Source organism: Leguminivora glycinivorella, chromosome 17, assembly GCF_023078275.1.
Source record: "Leguminivora glycinivorella isolate SPB_JAAS2020 chromosome 17, LegGlyc_1.1, whole genome shotgun sequence".
In the NCBI taxonomy this organism is placed as follows: Eukaryota; Metazoa; Arthropoda; class Insecta; order Lepidoptera; family Tortricidae; genus Leguminivora; species Leguminivora glycinivorella.
The window spans coordinates 15,329,753-15,352,806 of NC_062987.1; the positions used below are offsets into that span (position 1 = coordinate 15,329,753).

The window sequence follows — 23,054 nt, forward strand, 5'->3', positions numbered from 1 at the left end:
CACGGCGGTTTAGTTGATGTCTATCAAGTTCGTGCGGTATCCAAACACTCTATTTGTAGTTTTTTCCCAACTCGTGTAAATGTGCAGCAGCCTAACTCGGTAGCAAGAGTACGACTCGTTAGCCTCGGATCTCCTTCAATTAAGGTTTTTAATTTGGCTACATCAATCTTCACCGGTCGACCAGACTTAGGTTGATCTGATAATGAAAAGTCGCCACTACGAAACCGCTGGAACCATCGTTTCGCCGTGGCCTCAGACACAACTTCAGGAGCAACACGCTGACATATATTACGCACTGCTTCGGCGGCTGAATGGCCAGACTGAAATTCATATAGTAAGCATTAGGGATCATCCACATATTACACCACACCAAATTTCAGGTTTTTGGACCCCTCCCCCCCCCCCTATGTCACGCTTTTTTGTATCCCTTTAACAGGGCTTGTCACATTTAGTATGACCCCCCCCCCCCCCCTTACACTGTGACGTAATATATGGATGACGCCCAATGCCTTACATGCACTTTTAATTCGTCCATTTTCTTCCTTATATTAGCTCGGCGACAGCTAGTGAATGACTGACGACAAACTGTGCGACTCGCCCTTTATATACTTTCGACCATAGAAGATTCTAGAACTCTCTCAAAAATTTTATGTGGAATTCAATCGATCGCTCATTACTTTCTTACCAACCCAATATATCAATCACGCCGACAAAGTGGTAAAATAAAAAGTGGAAAAAAATGTTTTTGAACCATATGATTAAAAAATATGAAAAAAATCACAAAAGTAGAACTTTATAAAAACTTTCAAGGAGAATTATTTTGAACTTGATAGGTTCAGTAGTTTTTGAGAAAAATACGGAAAACTACGGAACCCTACACTGAGCGTGGCCCGACACGCTCTTGGCCAGTTTTTTGTATAGGCTTTGTCTGTGCCCGTTTTAAAATATGGTCTTTGGTTGAACTATACGAGTAAATCGGTCGCTCTCTTTTATTTACACGAGAGCGACTATATTTTGTTCATTTCAATCGCCGATAGCTGAGCATTTTTTTTTTTTTTTTGCCAATAAAAATTTTTTGATTGTTTTAGGGAATTTTAGGTCAATTGTACTCAGAATCACGAGTACTTTCAATCTCACTGGGAGACAAAAAGTGTCCCAGAATTTCCATACATTTTTGTTACTTTCCTCTTTTGTTACCCCATACAACATGTACGGAAACTGGTAACAAAATAAAAAAAAATCGTATGGGACAATTTCTTTAACTACTAGGATTGAAAAAGCTAGTAATTCTGAGTAGAAATAGCATATTTTTTTCAATAACCTAACCACAAAATTAAAATTTTGAAAAAACCCCCGACCGTAACATAGTGGACCGATTTTCATGAAACATGGCTAAGAACACTCCCGACTAACTCAGCTTTCAGACAAAAAAAAACTAAATCAAAATCGGTTCATCCGTTCGGGAGCTACGATGCCACAGACAGACACACACACAGACAGACAAACAGACAGACAGACAGACAGACACGTCAAACTTATAACACCCCTTCGTTTTTGCGTCGGGGGTTAAAAATATCACACTTCATAAAAGTGGCAAAAAAAAAATTCTTAGCTCATAACTTACTTGCTTTTGGTGGGACCAGCGCCTCAGTTTACAGACAAATACGGCTTTTAGGTTTTAGATTGTGGAAATAAATCATTGTGATCGGAGAAGGCAAACACGTCTTGGGAAATGGCAAAGCCAGATTGTAGCGGAAGATTTAGTGCGGTGTGTCGCTAAAGTTTGAAACGCGACAGGCGTGCGTGGGATAGAAACATGCACTCCACTGTAATGGAACTGGGGCAATTTTTATTGGATCTGACATTATTATGAAATGAAGGATTACAGGATACAGAGCGTTCAACTCTGCAGAGCTGCGGTCTTTGGCATATTTTGGGGTATTTTAACTTCACATTTGTCGTTGGGCCGCACAACAATGTGGTTCGTCATGGGCTAGAATCCTCCTTTTACGGCGCCCCAGCAACAGCGCCCTTATGATTGTTGATATATGTTGGCAATGTGGTGCAACTTTCCACTTGATCTAAATTACAAATCTACATTTTCAATAGCTGGATTAATTCCCGACTCCTCTCGCAATTTTGTGATATGTGCGCGCCCACGCAATGTATAATTTTTTTTATGTATTTTTCCACATTCTCGATTTTGGTGCCCCCTTACCATGTGGCGCCTAGAGCGGTCGCTCCACTCGCTCTACCCTTAATCCAGCCCTGCCTACGATACCTATCAAATGTCAGTCTGGAAGTGACATATTTGTTTAATGAAATGTCATTTTGGAAACTGATCATCTGTATCGTATCGCTATATTATATGATATAGAAACATCGCTCTGTTTTTCAGTACATCATCAAAAGTAAAATCGACAAAGTACAGTCAACCACCCTTGGAACCCTAGGCCACTGTAGAACTATGTCATAGTGACGTTATAAATCAGATTGTAAGAAATCTCTTACTCCTTGTCATTTTGGCGTGGTTGCAGAGTGGTCTAGGGTTCCAATTGGTTGACTGTACAGTGTCTCATTTACATTTTTAAGCTTAAAAAATTTGTAGCAGCACGCGTAGCGAGTGTGATGTTCTCTCTCGATGAGTTTTCTTACCTCGCTTCGGTTCCGGCTCTAACTTCTAAGTAGCAATTATTAGGATTGGCACAACTTGATGTCGCTTTGAATACACTACCATAGATAATTGCCGATCCCTCTGACCCTGAACCGCTGTCAAACTTAGGTGTTGTATGAAGTTTTCTGTCTGTGGGGTAGTATTATTTAATGTACTTATTTCGCGGTAGTGCATGCTGGCCGCCATACAACAGGTCTGATTACTTTATATCCTTTCGTTCTAGGCTTAGAATAAATTTAAAAGCGAAAAAATGCCTTGGGTGAATCTCAAGTCACTCCAGACTCTCTCGTTGGATAGACATTCTGAAGGTTTCGGGTCACTTTTGGGTGATTAGCTCAGAACCGATATGATAGTTACCTAATAGAAGATTTAGGTACCTATGCACAGTCAGTCATCATTATGATCAATATAATTTAAATCTGCCGGCATAGCAAATGAGTTGGACTTTACCGCATCGGTGCGTCCCTATCGCACTTACACATAGTGCGAAAAGGATGGACTGACGTTATATCATTTTTCGCGCGACCATGCTGGCCAGCCTGGTCACGCCTCGGGCTTGCTAAAGAAGAGTAAGGAAGATAAAATCAAACAAATTTTAACATTATAATTTATTTTAATTACATCTTTGGTAAGTACAATGGCTTAGGGTTGGCATGGACCCAACAAATTGGTTCTTTGGTACCTACATTTCTTGGTGTTTGCTTACAATTTCGTCATATTTCTAAAATTGAGTATTTCTGCAAAAATGCAGGGATTTAAAAATACTCTACAAGAATTCGTCATTACATATTGTGTCAGATTAGGTTTGTACTTTAAACATTTGTCTCGGATTATTAATTAAGTCATTTTAGTTTATAATTCAACACATTTCGATGTATCTATGGAATATATGTACCTAGTATATCTCGCTGCTTTAGATAAGTACAAAAAATCTAAACAACATATCGAGAACGCGCACATTAGTTATGGCGACTAAGGGTCTCCCCAAACCTATTGATGCGGATCAGCTCTAGTCGACCAAAAATCGCACGTTAGTATGAAGACGCTCACGCATCATCGTCGCTGAACGCATGCGCACGCATGTTCAATACTAACGAGCGATTTTTGTTTGGCGAAATCTGATGAAGTGATCTGAAGTACCCTAAAATGGTGATGTACTTTTTAGTGTGAATTTAATTCGAAAACATGACGTGATGCAAACGTGATAAGCCTCATTTGGTATGGAATTTTGAACCGCCAATCGGGACGTTATGGAAATACATTCTAGAACGACATGTAGAGTTTTCGAATTTAATTTACATTAGGCCAGTAGGCGTATTATGCTTCCAATTTTATCACTTATCCACGTCGATAAGACATCTGTCACTCTCACACTGACATACTTGCCAAAGCGTGACGGATACTTTATCCACATAGATAAGTGATAAAATTGGAAGCATAATTCACCGGCAGTGGGCTCTGATCGGCCTTACATTTAATACGTCAACATTTTCTCAAGTGATCAGCTTTCGAATTAGTTGTATCGAAATTTGTAATAAATTCATCCAATCCCAATTTATTTCGGTTAGCTTTAACGAAATTTGTAATAAATTCATCCAATCCCAATTTATTTCGGTTAGTTTGGGCTCTAAAACAAACATTCCACAACACAGACTTTAAGTACTTGTACAATTTGCGTTAAGCCACAGGGCTTATGACTGTCAAAACACATCATGATAATGCTACCGTAATTTAGGCGCATGAAGTTACAACAAACATAGCCTTCAGAGATAACAGTATTTACGCTTCAAAAATGTTGTTTGCAAACAAGTCAGTATAAATCAAAGTCAAATTATTCATTGTAGATAAAAATAAATAAACAAATAAGTGCTAAAACCGTTGGGATATTTTAAACTTGTTTAAGATCAGGTTTTGTAGACAATATATGTTATCTTTGATATCTACTCTTATCTATAAAATGTCACTTGTTATGGCTTGGTATCATTTATAAAACATTTCAAAATAATACAAAATTAAATAGGTGTACCTGACAAATTAAATAGGTGTACCTGACAAATTAAATAGGTGTACCTGACAAATTAACTTAAATAATTATACCATTTGAAAAATGTGGTCTTTGGAAAACGTCTTAGGAGGTAAAATACAAGTTTACAACTTTATATGTATCGTATAAATGTCACTTTAACTTCTTAACACTTATAATAACATGCTCAATTCAAATTTTGGTTACAATCTCAGTTACCTTAGGAAGTTGCCTAGCCGTATGTAAAGGTGCACCCACATTTCACGTTTGTTGAACAACACCAAGTTACCTAATCAGGTGTTGCTCAACAAAAGTTGACTGCGGTGTGTATGCACCTTAAGTTTTAAAGTTAAATACTTAATCTATATTTGGAATGGTTTGAGTTCAATTTAGTTTATATATAAATGCAAGATCAGGATTTCTTTTAATGTCCACTATTCTCACTCAACGTGCAATACAAAAAAACAGCTTAGGTACAATTAAATGGTCAAAAGTACACAAAGTTCAAAAGTAAGTACCTAGGTAAGCCTGATTTTATGATATTTTTAACATCAATTCAACAAATTTAGGCCAAATTTCAATGAACTCTACAAAAACTACTTTTATTTTTTTTAAACAGCACCGTCTTCGATTCAATTAACCATCGCCTCGAATTACAATGTCTTTGACATCCCGCCTAAATACAATAATATCACACATTGATATTGTACAATTTGTACGTAACTGTTATCATTAGTGCTACAATTGGTATAATTTTATTTGTATCATCAATATTATACATTTTTAAAGTCACTTACAAGTCGACCGCGATAAGTGCGATAATAGTATTTTATGCAACTGGTGGTTAAAAGAGGTCAAAAAAGGTGAGTGGCGTGGGTAACAATTTGAGGCGAAGCCGAAAATTGTTAATAAAGACGCCACGAGCATTTTTTGACTCAGTTAAACACCGTTGCATACAATACTTTTTCTACGACCAAGCACTTATTTTGAAAGAAAATTATAAATTCAACAAATACCTACTTTCAGTCATCTTAGTTATCTAGTGGACCGCCTACCCTTTTGAATATGCAGTTTGAGTGCAAACATGAAAATAAAACTGTCTATGGTATGGTTCTTTGAAGCCTGGCCACTAAGACGAATCGAGCCGAGTTGAATCGAGTTCTCATACATTTGAATGCGATTCGACGCGTCGCCAATGAACGCAGCAGAAAACGAAGGAGTCTCGACTCTGCGAATTGGTTTGTTAAGTTGGTAGCAATGTATTTACTGAACTGTAACAGCTATATCGTGCTACTGCTACTAAATGTTTTCAGGGTATAGACTAGATAGACTTGTCCTGACATCTTTTATGTAGGGTTTTAAAGTTCTATGCACGACCTTGTAACTCACGAATAACAGTACGGGAGTAGAAAAAATAATTTTACAGTTTTCCCTACGTTTCGGCCAGCAGCCCGACTAAGATTGGCGGCTATATATCATTTGTCACCAATGTGTGACAAGTGACTAAAACGCGACCTTGATACGGCCACTGGGTTAAGACGGTCGGATATAGACATATCTTTTGTCACCATGCGAAAGTGATGCATGATATGACAAGTGACAAATACACGACCATGATACAGCCACAGGTTGCACTGGCCGGGCCGTGGTCACGACCAAATGTTATTATTTTATCTCGTTCGAACCGTGAGTGACTTAAAAATGTGTATAAAACGCGGTGTTATACATATTATAAACATTTGCCAGAAGTTTCCATTTTTAAAAGAAACGGTAATACTTAATATCATTAGGTACTTCTCAGCAACACACTTGTGGTAGTTTCGATTAAATTGTAGGTCTCAAAAGCTTAAAATAAAACTGAAATGTACCGTTCTTTTGTAAAATGTAATGCAATGTAAACTCCTTATTACAAAACTCCAATAAGCGATAAACTCTACATTGTAGAAGTTTCCTTAGCCAAACTTTGTTACTGCAAATACGTTATATTCGAGACTTATAACTTGTTGTACTGAGTTTACCGTACACTGTACAATTTCATTTTATAAATAAATATAGACTGCTTAGCCTTTCAATTCCTCCTCCAATATTACAATATTTTATTGCTTTTTAACATTATTGTATCCTTGCTCTTTTATTGCTAAGCGTCTATAACATTACGTTGAATAGTTAAAAGCTAACTTTTAACACAATCAAAATACATATACGTTAAACACGAAATAATTGCGACTTATTCGCACCTTGCCTATACGTAATAATGTCATGTAATAAATTAAACATTACAAAAAGATTGCACATTTACTTACAGTTTAGATACTTTATACTTATGTATACTTTGAATATCAATCATTATGTCATCAATAACTTACTTACCTACCAATAAAAGTCTCATTTCTATCTCATCTTCATCCCATCTCCACTAGCACAATCACGGACGGCTCGCGAATAAAACGATTTTTGTAAAAAAATCCACTTCACACTCACTTGTAACTTAACTCGCTACTTAGACTCACAGGAGTATTTAGAGTGAAGTTCTTTGGGAAATACTATAGTTCATTTGTTTCAGGGAGATGCAGTGTGATCCCCCGTCAACGACTAGTCACGGCGGCTGCTTCTCGGCGACGCCGTCCCCGGGTGACCGTCACGCCCTCCGGCGACACATCAGCAAGTTCTTGTAGGCCTGCCGGTACTCACTCGACATGACCACATAAATAATAGGGTTGATGCACGTCGTCAGATAGATAAGAATGTACCCGGCGATGTTCGCCAGCGGATACGAAGTGAACTCGCGAAATATCTTTGTCAGAGTTATCGGGAGATAGCAGACCCAGAAGGAGAGCATTATTGCCATAATCATTTTTAATAGTTTCCTGTCTTTTGGAGTAAGACGCGGTGCGCGTACGGGGCCTGGCGCTCGTTTTAAAGCTGCGGCTGCCTGGCGCAGTCTTTTAGTCGTTTCGCTGCCGCTCGGCGTCCGCTTGCCGTCTAGTGCACATTCTTCGTCGTGCCCGTCTAAGGTGTCTACGCCTGAGGATGAGGATCGCTCAGGGCCGGGGGTCGGTGGGCAGTGTAAGACTGGTGGAGCTAGGAGAGTTCTCCGCGGGGGAGCCGCGTGGTTAGTTCCATTCTCAGGGCCCGGCGACCGTTCTACCGCAGTGGAGGCCGAGCCCATGGCCGAGTCTTCCCGCCCAGGCCGAGTCCTGCTCCTCACGGGTGCCCTCGATTTCTTTGCTGCTTCCCGAACGATACAGAATATCCTCGCGTAACAAATAACTATAGCGAGGCAGGGAAGCATGAACGCGCCCACGAAGAGGAACTCTTTTGGAGATCTTTTGTTGTCATCGGGAAGTATGGAACAGGAGCCGATTCTGAGATCGAGGCCGAAGCGACCCCATTTTTCGAACCACGTGGCTATGAGCGCTCCGAACGCGAACGCCCAAGTACTGGCCACCATCACTGCCAAATACTGTCTTCTGTACAACCTGGAGACAAAAAATATGGTTGTGTTATAATAAAACTGGATATTGTGTACATCTCCCAATATTTAGAATAAAACATTTATTTATTCAAATACAAACATTCGCCTAGATTTCCAGGAGAGCCTCCGAGTGCTGCAAGCATCTGTTTACATACTTTACGACGCGCCGTTTGCAAAAATATTTTTCGTATTTGTATAGGAAATATTCCGACTCAAAAACAAAGCATTGCATAAACTTTTTAAAGTGCTCTTATAAGTACATAAACTCAAGCTTGTATTTTCAAAAAGGGTAGCCAGAGCTGCCAGAGCACATGAAGCTAAATTTTCAGTGCCACTCTTAGAAATAAGTAAGGGGAAGGGGTTAAAGGAAAACAAAATTGCAGAGAGAGTGCCCACACCATACCCGTATTTATCAGTCGATTTCTACGACACCAACGACGGCAGCAACAAATGGATGTGACATACTTATCCCGTCACCATACGGATATGTATTTAAATATACGGATCTAATAACGTTAAAATATCGTGATGAGTGCTCGCGGTAGCAAGTCTTGGATGCCTGATGATGGGTCTCCAATATGACTCGAAACATGGCACCAATCGCGATATAGTAACGTGAGTACATCAGTATATTCAAAGAGGATCGAGTATTATAATAGTTACTGTCAAAGTAAAATGTATAATCACAGTGCATAGACTGCCATCTCTCGACACGGGCTTAAAACTTTTGAACCTCAGTTTTGACATTTTGGCCCATATTGTTAGCTTGATATGTGTTAAAATGTCAAATATTAATATTAGCGCCATCTAGCCGAACGTTCCCCAAAGGTGTAACGCCGTCTAGGCCACCGTACCTTTTTCTCTATGGCTTTGAGGTATTACATTTTCTTCTTAGACTTTATCCGTCTCAATCCGTCTATACGGAGTTACATATGTCTTTGGTGTATTTAAATAGATGAATATGTCTCACGAAAGTTTAATGTCTATACAGACGAGCTCATAATCAAACAATAGGTATGTAGGTGGTATTGGAGTAATTTCGAAGTACAGAAATGCTCGGGTAATTTCGAAAGGGGACTCTTGATAATGATGGAAATAATGGTGATTTTTATGTGACTTTTGAAATCACCCCAATGCACCGTATGTATATTAGGTACGCAGCAGAAAGATTACTTAGGATAGAGCCTGGGATGCGATATCATGACATATCTGTTGATAGTGATAGCCAGCACAGTGAAGAGAGACACCGCGACCAGCGCGTATCTCGCCAACGGGAACATGCGGCACAGCGTCCGCCCGTGCGCCCAGGAACGCTGCCAAAACGTCGAGGCGGCGAGGGGCAAGTTGAAGCAGCAGAAAAGCAGGTCGGAGCAGGAGAGGTTCATTATGAACACTGCTGTTGCGTTCCGGACCTGGAAGAAGAAATAAAGTTAATTATTTTGATAATTAGTGTTCATGGGCCGTTTATGGGACCTAATTTATGTGTCTATGGGCCGGTTACATCAAACCACCTGTCACCGTTAAAGCGTTCGTTAAATTTTATTGTATGGGAAGTTCCATAGATGCCTGCTGTGTGACGATGATGTGTCTGTCAAATGTGGTTGAAAACAGAGTATGTTAATAACCGTTAGGTACAACATAGTCATTTACGTAATAGATAATAGTAGGTATGTTTACTATTTCGTAGAAATGGTGAGTCGACATGGCATCATGTTTCTAATTTGACACCTAATACCTATACAAAATTACAGAATTTATTACTTTATCAATTACAAAGTATTATTGTTTTTAATCATCGATATTATATTTAACTACAAGTATAGATGGCGGCTTATAGCTTATAGCATAGTAGCTGAATTCAAGTGATAAAAAGATAATAAGCCATGATGTTCTATTAATCAAATTGGATTACTATGGATTTAAACACCAAGAACTTAATTTGATAAAAAGCTACCTAAATAACAGAAGTCAAAAAGTAAATATCAATGGCACATCTTCAAAAGAAATAGTCGTAAATGTTGGTGTATGCACCACAAGGATCTATCTTGGGCCCAATTTTATTTTTAATATATGTTAATGATTTACCGGAATGCATGCCCAATTACGCTATGGTTACCCTATTTGCAGATGACACACATGTGGGCTTAAAAGAGACTAACCTAGACAAACTGGAGCAGAATATCAAAAATATCATGAAAACGCTTGGAGAATGGTTCAATGCTAACGGAATCATTTTAAACTCTAACAAAACTACATTATTGACATACCATAATAAAAATATAATTGATAGTATAAATATTAGTGAGATAGGATTAGTAAACTTAACTAACACAATATTTTTAGGATATCATATTGACAATAAGTTAAGTCACTCATTTCACATTGACAAAATTTGTAACAAAATAGCTTCAGGAAATTATGCACTATTAAAACTAAGACCCTTAATCAATCGTAAAACACTTATATCGGCTTACTATGCTCTAGTTCACGCTCATCTGAATTATGCTGTAACTACTTGGGGCAACGCAGTTGGAATAAAAAAGAATTCTTATATCTCAAAAACAATCAGTGAGAATTGTATACAATCTACGCAAAGGCACTTCCGTTAGAGAATCCTTTATAAAAAGTCGAATCATGACAGTAATTTCATTGTACATATTTAACTGCCTATTAGAAATCCACAAAAGTAAGAATGATTTTAAAACGCGAAAGGACATTCATACATATAACACACGAAATAAGTATAAGCTATGCGTTCCTGCAACAAAGTTAGTCAAAACATTTAAACAAGGTATCTCCTTAAAAGTTACTCTTTATAATTTACTGCCTGTAAACGTAATAAATTTAACATGTACGGAATTTAAAAATAAACTGAAACGTTTCTTTCAATGTAATCCGTTCTATTCAATCAATGAATTTACTGAGAAAATGAAAAATAATGTACATCTTATATGAATTATATCTTTAGACTTATATTGACCGGGATATAGACCGTGATTACCTTTTTGATTTTTGTCGAGCTCCCGATATTTCGACGCAGTTGCATGCATCATGATCACGGAAAACTGACGAAGGCGGGTGGATGTTAAAGTTGTATAGACAGCGCGCGATCTATAAGTCTAATGAAAATAACCGTGAATCATTCAAAACTTTTAATTATATCTTTGTTTTATATAAGCTATTTTAAGACATTGCATGATTAGTTTTAGCAATGACCTGTAATTGACTTGCTAGATGTAACGTGTTTTGTTACTTGGCCAAATAAAGAAACTTGAAACTTGATAAAAATAATATTTGCTATTAGTTTGGTATTCACCACCCCCTTTCTTCCCGTGGGTGTCGTAGAAGGCGACTATGGGATATGGGTTAAATTGTGGCGTAGGCGAGAGGCTGGCAACCTGTCACTGCAATGTCACAGTTTCGTTTTCTTTCAACCCCTTATTTGCCAAGAGTAGCACTGAAGCTTTAGCAGTTTCATGTGTTCTGCCTACCCCTTTATGGGATACAGGCGTAATTGTATGTATGTATGTATGTATGTAGTTTGGTATTATGAATGAAGCCGCTATTATTGTCTGACCAAAAATTAAAAAGTGGCAACATTGTAGTGTGATCCCTTTCAAATCAATATGTGTGAGAAAACGGGACGACAGTACGATGTTGCCGCTTTTTAGGGTTCCGTAGTCAACTAGGAACCCTTATAGTTTCGCCATGTCTGTCTGTCCGTCCGTCCGTCCGTCCGTCCGTCCGTCCGTCCGTCCGTCCGTCCGTCCGTCCGTCCGTCCGTCCGTCCGTCCGTCCGTCCGTCCGCGGATAATCTCAGTAACCGTTAGCACTAGAAAGCTGAAATTTGGTACCAATATGTATATCAATCACGCCAACAAAGTGCAAAAATAAAAAGTGGAAAAAAATGTTTCGTTAGGGCACCCCCCCTACATGTAAAGTGGGGGCTGATATTTTTTTTCATTCCAACCCCAACGTGTGATATATCGTTGGATAGGTATTAAAAAATGAATAAGGGTTTACTAATATCGTTTTTTGATAATATTAATAGTTTCGGAAATAATCGCTCCTAAAGGAAAAAAAAGTGCGTCCCCCCCCCTCTAACTTTTGAACTTTTTTTTTTTTGGTCGGGCAACACCGACCAGGTCAAACGTCAAGTTAAAGCTGCATATTTCAATAATGTGTTTTAATTATTAAAAATGTAAAATATTAGGAATTACAGTGATAAATGGATGTACCACATCCTAATTAAAGTGTGAAAGTGTTATCATAAGTTTTCATGCAGCCTGTGAAGCCAAATATTGACGACAAAAGTACGACAACTGTCAACGGAGTAACGTTCAAGATTTAAAATTACACCGTATTTAGTGGTGTTTTTTTTGGAAGATATTTACAGACTACTAAGATGACAACACGTCGGGATGTGATAATGGCTAGAATGAAGCAACTACAGGAAGAACTTAAATTAGCTAATGAGTTCAACAAAAAGCTCCTTCAGGAACAGGAGGAGAGTGAGCAGGAGATTGAGCGTGTTGTAAGAACAAACACAAGCCTCAAAAATCAGCTAGCCAATCAAGATGTCGAGTATGAAGACCTGCAAGGACAACGAGATGAACTCCAGGCAGTCGTAGAAAGGTTCCAGCATTGCCAAGAGATACATGAGCAGGCATTACAACGCATCCGGGACCTCGAGCAGCAACTGCAGGAGTCGGATTCAAAACGGTATTGCAAGTATTGCTCCGGGAACTCCGCTCCGGCTGAAAACAATTTAAGTATATTTGCTGAATTTAATAGCTTCGATTTAGATGTGGTTCATGACAGTGCACCGTGCTCCCCAATGAAGGACCATGTAGATTTAAAGGAGTCTGTGCACTTAGAGGGCGGCAGTGATCCCAGAGTGACATTGAAGGGGTCAAATAAAATTAAAAAATACTTAAAGTTAAGCAAATTTATAAAGAAATCAAAGCTTTTAGTTAAACGACAAAATTCTATGTTTAAGACAATACAGTCCAGATGTAACAGTGTCGCCTTAAGCGATGAACTTCTAAATTGTCAACACCGACTCGACCTGACAGCACAGGAGTTGAACAGTCGCTCCGATGAATTGTACAAATTAGAATCAAAACTGAAAGACCTGAATAATAGATATGAATTGACAAGTAAAGCATTACACGAGTACATATCTTTTATGAATAATGTTCTAGATCCATCGAGCGGGTACCCGGTGTGCATGGACTCGCCCGCGCCTGCTCGGCGGCGCCCCGCCGCGCCGCACTCGCCGGCGCTCCGTGCCGCGCTGGCGGCGCCGGGGTCGCCCGCGCTGCGTGCCTTGTTCGCGCCGCGCCCGCGCCCGCGCCCGCGCCCTCCCGCGCCGCGAGCCCGAGCCCGCCGCCCGCCGCCCTGTCCCGCCGAGCCCCGCCGTCGCCGCGCCGGCTCCGTCGCCGCCGAGCCTCCTGCGGCTGGCTCTCGAGCGGCTGACCGTCGAGCCTGAGCCGCGGTCGCCGGCCCCGACACCGTCGAGCCTCCTGCGGCTGGCTCTGGAGCGGCTGACCGTCGAGCCTGAGCCTCGGCCGCCGGCCCCGTCGCCGGCGCGCGCGTCGAGCGCGGCGCCCGCCCCGGCGCCCGGCGCTCCGCGCGCGCGGAGCCGGGACCCTCCGCGGTCGACGGTCATCTATTCTGACGCAATCGGGGCCGGCCTCGGCGTGCTGCTGGGTGAATGTCTCCGGCAAAGTGTAACAAATGTGTGTTTGCGTGGTGCCTCCGTCGAATCGGTCGTGCGCCGCCTGGCGAGGGACAAGTTTGACAGTGGCACCACTCTGATTATACACCTCGGCGATAGTGTGGGTGTGAAGAGATCTCACGTGGGATCCCTCATACGCACGCTGTCCGACATTGAGCGACATGGAATTTATAAAATTATTTTATGCTCTTTTCCGTATTCCGACTCTGTTTCCCATGAGCACAACGTTAGAGTGTCGGAGTTAAATTCCATGTTGTACAATGCGACTTGTTACGAAAGCGCTTACCATTTTATTGATCTGAACATTATGTATAAAAGAAATAATTACCGTTTTAGACTAAGAGATAATTATTTGAATGTACCACGGAATTGTAAAGTGACGACAGCAAAATTTTTTGACACCGGGGTTTTTTGACATTTCGGCCAGTGGCAACGGTGCCGGCCGCGCGGCGAGCGCCGGCGCGTGCGCAGCCTCCCCCGCGGGCCGCCCACAGCATTTAAACTGACGGCTGAGACAGCGGAGAGGCCCCGTGAGCTTAGGTTAGTTCACCAAAACCTACAGGGCTTCTCCAGCAAAGAGTTAGAGGTGGTTCTTTTCTTAGAATCACAAGATATTGATGTCATGTGCGTTACGGAGCACTGGCTCAAAGAATATGAATTATTAGTATTTAATATCTGTAATTATGACATAATTAGCTCGTTCAGTAGAAAGTCCGCCATTCACGGGGGATCATTGATTATAGTAAAAAATAAATTTAAATGTAAAGAAAGAAATGACATAGTTAAACTTTCTACTGAGCGAACTATAGAAATATCATGTATAGAATTGGAGGATCACATTATAATGTGCGTCTACAGACCACCTTCGGCGGATTTTAGCGTTTTTGAGTCTGTGATGGAAGATGCGTTGAGACGAGTGTTTGTTAGCAGTAAGAAGATAATAATTTGTGGGGACTTTAATGTTAATATACTAGATCCCACGCATGGACACACAGTTAGATTCTTAAATCTTTTTCAGTCTTTTGACTTGTTTCCGCTTTTCCACGAGCCCACAAGAATTACAGCCAGTACGGCGACTTGTTTGGATAATATATTCTGTAATTGTGAAGTTGAAAAGAAAGATGTCTTTAGTTGTTTCAGCTCTGATCACTGTGGTCAGAAAGCTTATTTCCAAGTCAACATTGTAAAACAACAGCAAGCGATTACGTATAGGCCTATCACTGCTAGCCGAATGGATAAGTTTAGAGAATCTATTATATCGCAGGTACCTACTTTGACAGGTATAAGCAAGCAAGATCCCGATACATTATACGGGGAACTGTCGAGTGTCATCCACGACGTCCACAAGAATATTTTTAAGACGAAGACTGTACAGCAAGGCCAATTGAAGTCAAAGTTTAGTGACTGGGCCACCGTCGGTATCCACAGAAGCAGGAAGAGATTGTATGACCTGTATGAAATGAGGAATTTTAACCATGATGAAAATTTTACTGAATATGTAAGGAGGTATTCAAAAGTGTTTAAGAAAGTTTGCGCCGCGGCTAAGTCTGCATTCTTAAGCAAGAAGGTCAGGTCGGCAGACAATAAAATAAAAGCTACCTGGAATATGATAAACGCTGAAACCGGGAAGACGAAACCCCGTGATGGCCATTACACACTAAAAGTTCAAGACCAAGTATTGTCTGCAGACGACGATGTTGCTGGCGCCTTTCAACACTTTTTCACCAACATAGCCACTGATACTACACGGAATTTAAACTCCTCTGTAGTTAAGGCAGGTCTCTACTTGGACAATTACAATGTTAAGAAATGCAGCATGGAATTATATTTCCAATTTACTGACCCCGAAGAGATTATTAAAACTTTCAAGTCCTTAAAAGTTAAAAACAGTGAGGACATTTGGGGGATATCTGTGAAAGTCGTGTATTCAATTATTGACGTCGTGGCACCTTATCTAGCCGATGTGTTTAACGCTTGTGTTAGGGAATGTGTGTTTCCCAATCTGATGAAGTATAGTAAGGTTATTCCTCTGTTTAAATCAGGCAGCAAGGATGACCTTGGAAATTTTAGACCAATTTCCATACTTCCCGTTCTCAGCAAAGTGTTTGAGAAAATTATATTGAACCAGTTGCTTCGACATTTTAACACGAATGGATTACTTCAGCATCAGCAATTTGGTTTTACACGAGGTCGTTCGACGACAGATGCTGCCTCTGTGCTAATCAAGCACATATACGATGCCTGGGAACTCTCGTTAGATGCTATCGGTATTTTCTGCGATCTCTCCAAAGCTTTCGATTGTGTGGAGCACGACACACTACTACACAAGCTGAAGCACTACGGTCTATCCTCTAAAGCTTTACAGCTTGTTGAATCTTACTTAAACGAAAGAACCCAGAAAGTGGTTGTAAATGGTACTGAATCTAACGGTACAACTGTAAAGCTTGGAGTACCACAGGGTTCTATTCTGGGACCTTTTCTTTTCCTTGTGTATATAAATGATTTGCCATGTCTTGTAAAGAACAAATGTGAGATAGTCTTATTTGCTGATGATACTTCACTAATTTTCAAAGTTGATAGGCAACTGAGTGACTATAGCCATGTGAATGAAACTTTGAAGGAGGTACTAGAATGGTTTACAGCAAATAACTTGCTCCTTAATGCCAAGAAGACGAAATGTGTTAAATTCTCTTTACCCAATGTAAGGAAGACAGATACTACCATCACGCTGAATGGCGAAAACCTGGACCTTGTCGAGAATACGCTCTTTCTTGGTCTTACTTTAGATTGCAATCTGCAATGGGGTCCTCATATATCTGCCCTAGCAAAAAGGTTGAGCTCTGCCGCGTATGCCGTAAGGAGAATTAGGCAATTAACTGATGTGGAGACAGCTCGCCTAGTTTATTTCAGTTACTTTCATAGTGTTATGTCTTACGGCATATTGGCCTGGGGAAAAGCAGCAGATATTCAAACCATCTTCGTTCTCCAGAAACGGGCAATACGATCTATCTACAACATGGCGTCACGTGACTCACTGAAGGAACGCTTTAAGGAGATAGACATCCTTACAGTAGCTTCACAATACATACTAGATGTGATAATGTATACTCATAAGAATATAGAGTCCTTTAAGAAACTGTCAGATATTCATAGTTATAATACACGGAACAAACATAAGCTAGCGGTTTCCAAGTTTCGTCTACAGAAAGTGAAGAAATCGTTCCTGGGAAACTGTGTAACATTTTATAATAAGGTACCCTTAGAGGCATGGGATCTGCCCTTTACTTCATTCAAGAAGTACATAAAAAGTGCATTTCTCAAAAAGGGGTACTACAAAATTGATGATTACCTGGGAGATACTACACCATGGCCGACTATCCAGGCTCCAAATCTGTCATAGTTTTGCTAGCAGTGTCCCGGGGAGACATTGTGTCATGCTTAAGGCGCTGTTGCTACTGGCTGTTTAAATTATTGATCCTTATTATTGTATAATTATAATTTGGTATATATATATATTGACTTGTTGAGTACATACTAGTTATGTATTCTGTAGAATTAGTTGGAGATTGCTAGCTTAACAGTCTCTTGACGTGAAATTTGTATTTCATACGCATTTTTTTTCTATTTCTAGTTCTTTTGACACTTGGAGAACCTTTACACCTCCAAATTTTTATTTTTTATTATATCCCATTAATTATAATTGACTGTGGGGACCTTTTACATCTCCCAAGATCTTGTTTTCAATTAAGTCAATTTAAACTATGTAACATACAAGCACGGAATGTTGTGTCTTACATCTAGGTATACCGTATTCACTTATTATTGGAATATTTAATACAGCCCGGACAGCTTGAACATGTCATGCTCGCTAAAAAGTCTTTGCTTACGGTGACGTCGTTGATCGGGTCGCCACCTTCCCGAATGAAGGTTGAGGGAGGCGATGGCTGAGATGCGCGCCATATTCGTGAACGGGTGCTGTTTGTGAAGACCGGTCTGTTTCAGCTAATAGGGGCTATGCTATTCTATGTAACATTAATTTTGAATGAGATTATGTTGAGGCACTCTGTTCGGTCCTTGTTTGTTTATTTTTCTTTCTGACTCTTGGAGACCATATACATCTCCAAGGAAAAAGTAGATTAAGTATACATATATTTTTTTTTCCTTTGCTTAAGACAACAAGAGTCTTTTACAACTCTAAAGTTATTTTAGTTATTCGGTTTTTTTCTTCATGTATAATTTTTTTAGATGTACTTTGACACTTAGAGACTCTATACATCTCTAACATCTCTTATTAATAATCATAATAGCTTTGTACTTTGTATAATTTCTTGTGTTAATATTTTTTTTTATGAATACTTTTGCTTATTAAATTGTATCTTGTTTTTTTTAATGCATGTTAAATATAAGATGTAATGTTTTGAAAAGAAGTGGCCCGCCGAGTTTCTTGCCGGTCCCATAGTGGATACCCTCCTCCAACTGAGGGGGGACTGAAATCTTCTCGAGGCTGAGGCGTAGGGTTAGAGCCGGCGTAGTTTTATTTGACGTTCATAAGCGCATTGTAATATGCCTACTTGGAAAATAAATATTTCATTTCATTTCATTTCATTTCATTTCAACCATATGTTTAAAAAATATGAAAAAAATCACAAAAGTAGAACTTTATGAATACTTTCCAGGAAAATTGTTTTGAACTTGATAGGTTCAGTAGTTTTTGAGAAAAATACGGAAAACTACGGAACCCTACACTGAGCGTGGCCCGACACGCTCTTGGCCGGTTTTTAATTTCTACTCTTTTTGGTCAGACTGTACAGTCAACCAATTGGAACCCTAGGTCACTCTATAACCATGTGAAATTGACAAGCAGTAAGAGATTTCTTACAATCTGATTAATAACGTCACTATGACATAGTTCTACAGTGGCCTAGGGTTCCAATTGGTTGACTATACATCGTGCATCGTTGACTACGTGGGGATTTGAACATGAAACTGGCTCTATGGTGAAGCGAAATACAGAGCAGGGTACGTAGCCGAATGGCACAAACGCTCACGAAACGAAACGCTCGTAGTCTATCTCTATCTATCTCTATTGCTCTTGCGTATTGGCGCGACAGAGCCAGACTACCTTTCGCGGTGTTTCGTTTTAATTTCGCCTCGCAGAAATGCCATTCCAGACTACCTTTCACGTCGTTTCGTTTTCGTTTCGCGTCGCAGAAATGCCATTTGGCTACGGGGCCTGATAGCTACGATATGCTTACGAATCGTAAGCGATTGTGACGTAGGTACAGTCAACAGCAGAGCTGAGTTGTACAGACGAAGTGCCAAAAATACGTATACAGATCTTTATTTCATTAAGGCGAGTACACAATGTTTTTGGCACTTTCAATCAATCAATCAATCAATCAAAATATTCTTTATTCAAATAGGCTTACAATACTTTTAAATGGTCAACAATGTACAATTTTCATCTTATTCTAAATATCAGAGCAATTTATTGGTGCAATAAACAATATACAGAGTGGGGCCTGTAACCAAGGTGAAGAATTGAACTGTAGGCTATTCTCCTTATACTGATCAACATTAGTTCAGTGACTTTTAAAAATTATGAAGTCTTTAAATTTTTAATTTTTCATACAAAATAAATATTAGCTTCAATGTACGCCATTATTGTTGTCATTGACGTTGTCTGTCACACTTTAGACTTAACAAAATTCGCAATACATTACCTCTTAGAAAAAACTTTCAAGGGTAATAAAAATCAAAATACAAGTTATTTTTAAAAGTCGTCGAACAAATGTTGATCAGTATAAGGAGCCTACAGTTCAATTCTTCACCTTGGTTACAGGCCCCACTCTGTAGTTTTAAAACTACACAAACTACGAATTATATCAATCTAAATTGTATAAAAAATACTAGTCTAAAAACATCTTCTTTGTCTGTATACACAGCTGTGTTGTTGACTGTACCACGGGCATTAAAAGTGTTAAATGCCTAAATATAGCACATGGCTACAATTTTATAAGGTAAAGTAGACTTAGCAAGTTAACAAGGAAGGAAAACATGGACCATTGTTTTCTGTCTTTTTACACGGTTAAAGGAAACATAATTCAGTGTGACCAAATGAGAATACTTAAATATTAAATTACTTCGAAAGATAACATTCAGTGACATTTTTTGACGATTTTTTTTCGAATTTGACAAAAAGTGATATACCGGGTCCGGGTGGATAGGCGAGTCGAGTGTAACGAAAAAAAAATATTGCAAGTAGACAAATAAGATCTTAAACTATACATTCGTTGTTGCAGTATCGCTTGATGCTCATTTTTTAAGATTTTTTTAAAGGTTTGTAATTCTATAAATATTTATTGCAAGTCTTAAATGAATAACATATTGATTGGTAACTTCATTGAACGATTTTTATCTTGATATAACAGATAACGCTTTTTTGTCCACTACTTATATGTAAAAAATACCTGTAGGTAAAAACTACCTATAGGTAAAAAAAACCTTTAGGGCTATTATTGTAAGAGAGCAAGATATACGAAACTGGCCTTGTTCCACGATAAAATCGTTTTTGTTATTCTTGCCTCAATGCCACAAAGAACAATGACCATCTACGATGCGATAAACAGACATTATGTATTTTATATGTTGTTTTTATCTTAGCTGTGTCGCGGCGATGACAGTTATGGCCAAATCTGGGGATTATTTATTTGAATAGCAAACATTGACTATATACATAGAATGAACTTGAACATTAGTTCATAACGTTCTAAGAAATGTACTTGAGCAATTCCCGAAAAGTTTGTACATTTGGATTACGTCTCCGACTTTGATTTAAATTGGTACTCGTAGGCTGAAAGAGTCCATGATGCTGAGCAAGATCCACTAGGTTTCCCAAAATGACCTAGGTAGTTTGTATTAAACTTTCCTTTTTTGTTACCGACAACGTATAGAAATCTGGTAACAAAAATGGAAGGTTTCAGACAAACTACCTAGGAGATTTTGGGAAACCTAGTGGATCTTGCTCAGCATCATGGACTCTATCAGCCTACCAATTTTTATCAAAATCGGCGACGTGATCCATGTACAAAGTTTTCGGGAATTGCTGACTTAGTGGATATTGAAAATGAAGTTATGTAAACATTAGGATAGAACTTAGATTAAGACATTATGGCATTAATTATTTAAGATACCTTCTTATTCTTTTTTAGCTGTCATTTGCGTAGCGAAGGTGACATAAAGACCCACTGACTATATATTGGGAATATTCTTATTTTTTTGTCTGTTTTATTTTTTCTTCCAAATGAGAGAATTTTTGTACTTCTTCTACTCAGAATCATGAGCGCTTTCGATTCCGCAAGAGAAAAAAAGTCTAAGTTACACTTTCTCATACAACTTGTTTGATCGTAACTCAGAGGAAGACAAAAAAATGTATGGAAATTTCGGGACATTTTTTGTCTCGCAGTAGAATCGAAAGAGCTCACGATTCTGAGTAGAAAATGTGCAAACAGCAGCTAAACTGTGGAATGAATTGTCGCCTGCGGTATTTCCGGACATCTTAAAGGCCGGCAACGCACCTCCAACACCTCTGATGTTTCGGGTGTCCATGGGCGGCGGTGATCGCTTACCATCAGGCGACCTGTCTGCTCGTTTGCCTCCTATCCCATAAAAAAAAAAAAAACATTTCCAGAAATAAAAAAAAAGTGAAAAGGACAATAAAATAAAAATATGCCCTATTATGTAGCTACTTTGAGATTCTTACTTAATTACGTACTTTAAACAGAAAATACCTGTTTGTAAAACTTTAAAACTTTAGGTATATTTCAAACACTATTAATTGTATCGTATTAACTACATATTTTACGATCATTTCCTATTCGTATCTGACTTTATTGAAGGATCGATAACCTTTTCTTTAACTAGCGACAGTTCCGCTCGCAAGTTAAAGTCATTTGAACTATCATTGAAACAAATATTTATAGAGATAGTATCTGACATTCATTAAATCATTTTGACGGGGACGTAAAAATAAACCCGTTGGTTTATTGCAGCTTTTATTAGTTCTTGTACTTTAAGAATCTCTAGAGAAGTACTTTAAGTGAAGTTCAACTTTGTTCATAACAATGTATCTATTATTTAAGCAGTAACATTTTCATTTAGGTAGGTATGATAATATGGAACGAATCCAAATTTTATTCACATACTTATTTTTTCATAATTTGATTAAATTTTGAACTTAAGATATTTTGACCACCACTTTGAAACACCTACAACCTAGTCCTCATGTCCAAAGTAACCGTGTAGTACCGGTAGTTGTAGAAGAGAGGCCATGCTCAACAGAGAGCGATAAAGAGCTGATATGATGATTATGATGACCGGTACTTACCGGCAGTAATAACGCACAAAAAGGGCCTCAAAAATATCTGACACAATATTATTTCAAGTCTTCTTTATGTACAATGTTATTGCCGGTGACTGTACTTTCTGCTTTAAAAGGGCACCATGTTAGTACCTACATTGTGCAACAAGGGGGGAAAGTTGAATATTGTTAACGAGAGTAAGTTAAATCGCGACGGCTTGCCGGAGCCATTTAAAGACTCGAGCTTGTAATATTCATACACCCCGAGTTACACACAATGTTTTTCATCATACTCGCAATGTAAACAATGTCTAAACAGGTGTAAACACGGTACAAGAAATTTCATTTTTCCCTTGGGAGAAAGATTTTTCTATAACTCACGCTCCGCCTGAGTGCAATAGCATATTTAAAGTGCGGGTGTGATGAAAATGATATTACTTAAAGGTTCGGCTTACCTTTTTACACCTTGCCAACGCGATGATAGTGATAAGGTTCCCCGGAATCCCCACAAGCATGAAAAGCACACAGCACACCGACGCGAACCTCAACAAGGCCTCCGGGTAATCCTTGAACAACTCCATCTTCGCCAGGGCTTCGTCCGAATAATCATCCAGCTTGAACTGAGTCAAGTTTTCGTCCTCGTACGCACTCGGTGACAAATCACCCATTTTAACTTACAATCACATTAATCACACGTCATGTCGCCACGAATGCACGTTCCATTTCCTCATTTATTGAGCTTAGCGGCAGATTTCAACGTCCTCATTTAATGAGCTAGCTTGA

At 39.1% G+C, this 23,054-nt stretch overlaps 1 protein-coding gene across 1 annotated transcript; it reads right to left on the minus strand.

Moving 5' to 3' along the window:
* Positions 1-6,115: 6,115 nt before the first annotated feature.
* Positions 6,116-23,049, minus strand: LOC125235645 (G-protein coupled receptor moody-like). Its single transcript, XM_048142246.1, has 3 exons — positions 22,727-23,049; positions 9,346-9,584; positions 6,116-8,176 (listed from the first exon to the last, which is right to left on the minus strand). Exons 1-3 carry the CDS (start codon positions 22,937-22,939, stop codon positions 7,336-7,338), a joined length of 1,293 nt encoding a protein of 430 aa, XP_047998203.1. The 5' UTR covers positions 22,940-23,049; the 3' UTR covers positions 6,116-7,335.
* Between the last annotated feature and the right edge of the window lie 5 nt (positions 23,050-23,054).